The 6254-nt window shown below is 45.7% G+C and overlaps 1 protein-coding gene across 1 annotated transcript; it reads left to right on the top strand.

The window, feature by feature from the left end:
* The first annotated feature begins 259 nt into the window (after positions 1 to 259).
* Positions 260 to 1861, top strand: LOC129014583 (synaptogyrin-2-like). Its single transcript, XM_063652341.1, has 2 exons — positions 260 to 374; positions 529 to 1861. The coding sequence occupies exons 1-2, from the start codon at positions 260 to 262 to the stop codon at positions 1101 to 1103; spliced, it is 690 nt and encodes a 229-aa protein (XP_063508411.1). The 3' UTR covers positions 1104 to 1861.
* The last annotated feature ends 4393 nt before the right edge of the window (positions 1862 to 6254 follow it).

Here is a 6254-nt window from a genome sequence, read left to right as displayed (position 1 = left end):
ATGTCATATCTCAACAATAAAGGGTCTGAAGAGTAAACATTAATATTTAGGCCTAAGTTATTTTTTAAAATTCATAATGTGTCTGTCCTGCTTTGCTTACTGAATTAACAAATCTTTAAAGAAAACCTTCATATATTATAGTGATATGATTTATACCACATAGTGATATGATTTATTGAATGTGAGAGAAATTCTCACACTCAATTTTAATTTTCTTAAAACTAAAAGATGGGAAAATGTTACAGTGTTTAAATAGTGAATGCTGGGCGACGACAGCGACGTGGAGAGCGGGGCCTACGGCGCAGCCAAGGCGGGCGGCTCCTTCGACCTGCGGCCCTTCCTGACGCAGCCGCAGGTGGTGGTGAGCGCCGCGGGCCTGGTGAACCCCCCGGGGAGCGCCCCGCCGCCAGGCCCGGCGGGAACCCTAAGCCCACGAGCGCGACAGGTGGCGGCGGCCGCGTCGGGGGCCTGGGGGCGAGCGGGGGCCGGCGTCCGGCGTCCCGGGCCCCACCTTCCCGCCCTCCGCAGTCTTCGCCTTAATCGTGTTCTCCTGCATCTATGGCGAGGGCTACAGCAACGCCCATAAGTCTAAGCAGATGTACCGCGTGTTCAACCACAACGAGGATGCCTTCCGCTATGGCAGTGCCATCGGGGTGCTGGCCTTCCCGGCCTCGGCCTTCTTCCTGGTGGTCGACGCGTATTTCCCCCAGATCAGCAACGCCACTGACCGCAAGTACCTCGTCACTGGTGACCTGCTCTTCTCAGCTCTCTGGACCTTCCTGTGGCTTGTTGGTTTCTGCTTCCTCCCCAGCCAGTGGGCGGTCAGCGACCCGGAGGACGTGCTGGTGGGGGCCGGCTCTGCGAGGGCAGCCATCACCTTCAGCTTCTTTTCCATCTTCTCCTGGGGCGTGCTGGCCTCCCTGGCCTACCAGCGCTACAAGGCTGGCGTGGACGACTTCACCCAGAACTACGTCGACCCCACTCCGGACCCCAACACCGCCTACGCCTCCTACCCGGGTGCATCTGCGGACAGCTACCAACAGCCACCCTTCACCCAGAATGCGGAGAGCACCGAGGGCTACCAGCCGCCCCCTGTGTACTGAGTGGCGGTTAGGGTGGGAAGGGGGACAGAGAGGGCCCTCCCCTCTGCCCTGGACTTTCCCATGAGCCTCCTGGAACTGCCAGCCCCCCTCTTTCACCTGTTCCATCCTGTGCAGCTGACACACAGCTAAGGAGCCTTACAGCCTGGCGGGGGCTGGCAGAGCCACACCCCAAGTGCCTGTGCCCAGAGGGCTTCAGTCAGCCGCTCACTCCTCCAGGGCACTTTTAGGAAAGGGTTTTTAGCTAGTGTTTTTCCTTGCTTTTAATGACCCCAGCCCCGCCTGCAGTGGCTGGAAGCCAGCAGGCACCCATGTGCTGCTGACAAGTGCCTCAGCTTCCCCCCGGCCCGGGTCCGGCCGTGGGAGCCGCTATTACCTGCGTTCTCTGCCAAAGACTCGTGGGGACCGTCACACCTGCCCTGTGCAGCGGAGCCGGACCAGGCTCTTGTGTCCTCACTCAGGTTTGCTTCCCCTTTGCCCACTGCTGTAAGATCTGGGGGCCAGCACCCTGTGCCGGTGGCCTCTGGGCTGCCTCCCATGGTGTGAGGGCGGGGCTGGTGCTCATGGCACTTCCTCCTTGCTCCCACCCCTGGCAGCAGGGAAGGGCTTTGCCTGACAACACCCAGCTTTATGTAAATATTCTGCAGTTGTTACTTAGGAAGCCTGGGGAAGGCAGAGGTGCCCCATGGCTCCCAGACTCTGTCTGTGCCGAATGTATTATAAAGTCGTGGGGGAGATGCCCGGCCCTGGGATGCTGTTTGGAGACGGAATAAATGTTTTCTCATTCGAAAAAAAAAAAAAAAAAAAAAAAAAAAGTGAATGCTTTTGTAAAATAGCAGCAAAACCAAGACCAAAATGTTTCTTTAGTGTACTTTCATGCTTAATGCTGACAGATAGCATTGTTTGAACTCACGATCAATTTTTTATATATACCTTTTCGTTACAAAACAAATAATATTCACGGCAGAAAATGAAGAAAACCAAAAAACAAAAATAAGATAAGAAATTTCACCTGAAATCCCATCACTTAAAATGCCATTTAAAATATTTTCCCAAGTAGCCCCATTTTTTAAAATGAGCAAATTAGCTTCCCACTTAACTTCTTTCACTTAATACTAAACTGTGAATAAGTTTCACAGTGTGATTTTCATTTCTGAAATTGCCCAGCTTCTAAGGCCCACTGCATGCAAGAAATTTAGCTAAAACACACAGTCCTTGAGGAGATGACGGTCTAGAAGCAGAGACAATATACACTGTAGTTAATGACAGTTAAAATGTCCTTAACAAGATTAAAAACTCCTTGGGAAAAGAATGAAATCCTGTCATTCACAGCAACATGGATGAGCCTGGAGGACATAGTGCTAAGTGAAATAAACCAGGCACAGAAAGGCAAATACCACATGGTCTCCCTCAGGTGGCATCAAAAAGGTTGATCACATAGAAGTAGAGAGCAAAACAGTGATTACCAGCGCCTGGGGAGGGGAAACAGGGATGGGAAGAGGCTGGTCAATGGGCACAAAGTTACAGTTAGACAGGAAGAATAAATGCTGGTGTTCCCGTCCGTAGTAGGATGACTACAGCTAATAACAATGTAGAGTATATTTCAAGTGAGCTAATGAAGAGGATCCTGAAAGTTATCACCACAAATAAATGTAAATTTTGTGGTGAATGATATGCTAACTACCCAGATTTGGTCATTATACAATGTATACATGTATTGAAACATCACACTGTCCCCTATAAATGTGTACAATTATTATGTGTCAAATATAAAGACTTTTTTTTTTTTGAGATGGAGTCTGGCTCTGTCGCCCAGGCTGGAGTGCAGTGGTTCAATCTTGGCTCACTGCAAGCTCTGCCTCCTGGGTTCATGCCATTCTCCTGCCTCAGCCTCCCAAGTAGCTGGGACTACAGGTGCCTACCACCACGCCCAGCTAATTTTTTTTGTATTTTCAGTAGAGACGGGGTTTCGCCGTGTTAGCCAGGATGGTCTCGATCTCCTGACCTCGTGATCTGCCTGCCTTGGCCTCCCAAAGTGCTGGGATTACAGGTGTGAGCCACCTTGCCCGGCCTAAACACGTTTTTTAAAAGAACACACAAAAAAGAATAAAATTCCCTGAGAACTAGCTTTATTTCTTCCATTTCTGTGGTCTCCTGGTCTCAGACTGGAATTGTTTTGTTATTAAGTGAAAACCAGCCCTCAACTGGCCAAAGCACAAAGGTAAGTCGCTGACTCACGTAACTAAACTCCCTAGGAATAGACCCAGCTTCAGGCAGAGCTGGATACAGGCTGCTCATCTGCATCATTTGGTCTGGGTGCTGCTCCTTGGCTCTTGGTTAGCTTCCTTTCTGTTGGTTCCTTTTTCCTTTGCAGAGGCAAAAACAGCACACGCTTTTAGTTGGAATCTTGCTGCCTCCTGGGATGTTCTTCACTACCATCCTGGGGATTCACTTTGACTCAATCTTGGGTTGGGTTCTTTGTCTCCTTATCCCATATATTCCTCTTCTTTGATTTGCTCTCTTATTTTGGTGGAGCCTCCACTCTACTAGTTTCCTGAGAGAAGGTGCTTTGGAATGAAATGTTTTGAGACTTTGTGTGACCAAAATGTTTCTTTAGTTTACCCTTGTGGTTAATAGTTTTGCTGGTGTGAGAGAGACTGCCAGTGGTACATATATCTTGTCCTCCTTTCTTTCCTGGGTACATGACGGGATTACCTTTGCAAAGGACTAAGAGCATGCTTGCAGTTAGGTAGTCTTGTGATGAGTGTAGCCAATAAAATGAAAAAAGAAGTGTGTGGCTTCCAGGCCCAGGGAATTAATAGCTTGGGTGCTACTCCAGGCTCTGTTCCCCTGCTGCAGGAGCTTTGGAGGCCACGTGTTTCACAGCAACATCTCAAGGTGAAAAGAACCTGGATACCTGAATCACAGGGTGGACGAGATCACCTGCCAACTTGCCTTTGCATGAACAAGAAGGAAGCATTGTTACGCTGGCCTACTGAGATGTTAGAGTTTCTTTCTTTCCTTCGTTTTAAAATTGCAATGTATCTCAGTGGAATAAATTATTCTTAGGTGCATTGTTCATATAAAGAAAATTCATGTAACCCCAGCACTTTGGGAGGCCGAGGCAGGCGGATCACGAGGTCAGGAGGTGGAGACCATTTGGCTAAAACAGTGAAACCCCGTCTCTACTAAAAACACAAAAAATTAGCCGGGTGTGGTGGCAGGCACCTGTAGTCCCAGCTACTCAGGAGGCTGAGGCAGGAGAATGGCGTGAACCTGGGAGGCAGAGCTTGCAGTGAGCCAAGATCGCACCACTGCACTCCAGCCTGGGAGACAGAGTGAGACTCCGTCTAAAAAAAAAAAAATTCAAAACACCTGAGGGATACAGAGAAAAGTCAAAAAGGTGGAAATCTGTAATCTTGGAAAGGAAGATTCATGACCAGAACAGTAACCATAGTGGAGAGTGTGTTAATAATAAAGTTGATGCAATCCCAATAAATATCCCAACAGGATTTTCTTTTTTGAGGGAGAATGAAACAATCTGATTATAAAGTTAATGTGGAAAGAAAAACTCTAAAGAAATATAAAGTTAAATTCAGATCTCACACCTGACTCCAGGATAAATTCTAGTTGATTAAAAAATTAAATGTAAAAAAAGATATAAAATATTAGAATAAACAATCATACTTGTTTTGAAGCAAATGCTGGGGAGGGCGTTTCTAGATACAACATAAAACTGGGGAGTCATCAAAGAAGAGGTTGATAGATTCAATTATTCTAAAAGAAAAAAGAAAAAATCCACGTGTAAAAACCCTCCCTAAGCAAAGTCACAAGACACACAGTAAACTGGCGAGCATTTGCAACTCAAATCACATATAAAGAATAATTTCATTGCTGTATGTTTTAGTCCATTTGTGCTGCCATAACCTGAGATGGGTAATTTGCAATAAACAGAAATGTATTAACCCACAGTTCTGGAGGCTGGGAATTCCGAGAGGTCAGCGTCTGACAAGGACCTTCTTGCTGCATCATCCCATGGTGGAAGGCAGAGGGCAAGAGAGAGGGTAAGGGGCTGAACTCACTCTTTTACAACAACATCAATCCCACCCATGAGGGCGGAGCCCCCATGGCTTAACTACCTCTCAAAGGTCCCATCTCTTAATAATGTTACAATGGCAATTTAATTTCAAGGGTATGTACCACCACACCCAGCAAATTTTTTTTGGTATTTTTTGTAGAGATGGGGTTTTGCCATGTTTCCCAGGCTGGTCTCAAACTCCTGGGCTGAAGCGATCCACCTGCTTGGGCCTCCCAAACAGCTAGTATTACAGATGTGAACCACTGCACCTGGCCTTGTCTCATTTTAATGTCTCTCTGGACATTAAATGTCTATCTGATCATTAAAAAGACTTGCATTTCTCAGATAAAAGTGATTTTCCTTTTCTCAAAAGGATATGAACAGAGAGAAAAGAAAATGCATATGGATCTTCAAAGATGAAATGACGTTCAGTCTCACTCATAATAAATAATTTCACACTGAAACTACAATGGGATATAATTTTTCACCCACTAGACCAACAAATAATTCAAAATTTGATAACACATTGTATTACTGAGGATACAGGGAAACAAGAACAATCACAAATTACTTGTGGGATTCTAAATTGTTGTAACCCTTACAGGGCACAATTTGACAACATCTATGAAAATTTTGCATGCAAATACCCTTTGAACCAGCAATTCTCTTTCAGGAATTCGTTTATATTTATAGATATGTGATATGATGTGTGCACAAGTCTCTTCATGGTGACACTGTAACAGCAAAGACAAGATAAGCTAAACAGCAGTCAATAGGGGATTGCTTAAATAAATAACAGTACAGCCACACAAAGAAATATTCTGTAGCTCTAAAAATGAATAAAGAAGCTCTTCATGAAGAGACATGTATTCATCTCCACTGCATATTGCTCAGTGAAAACAGTGAGTTGTAGAGCGTGTCTACAATATACTACTATTTGTGGTTTTCTTAAATGAGGAAAATATGTATAGCTTTTGCACGAACAAAATATCTCTAGAATGAAGTATGTACAAAAAGCTGTTAATCATGACTGTTCATGGGAAGGGGACTGGATAGGAGAAAAGGTGGAAGGGAGA

The sequence above is a fragment of the Pongo pygmaeus genome, chromosome 16, assembly GCF_028885625.2.
Source record: "Pongo pygmaeus isolate AG05252 chromosome 16, NHGRI_mPonPyg2-v2.0_pri, whole genome shotgun sequence".
NCBI classification, from domain to species: Eukaryota; Metazoa; Chordata; class Mammalia; order Primates; family Hominidae; genus Pongo; species Pongo pygmaeus.
This window is presented reverse-complemented; position numbering and strand designations above follow the sequence as displayed.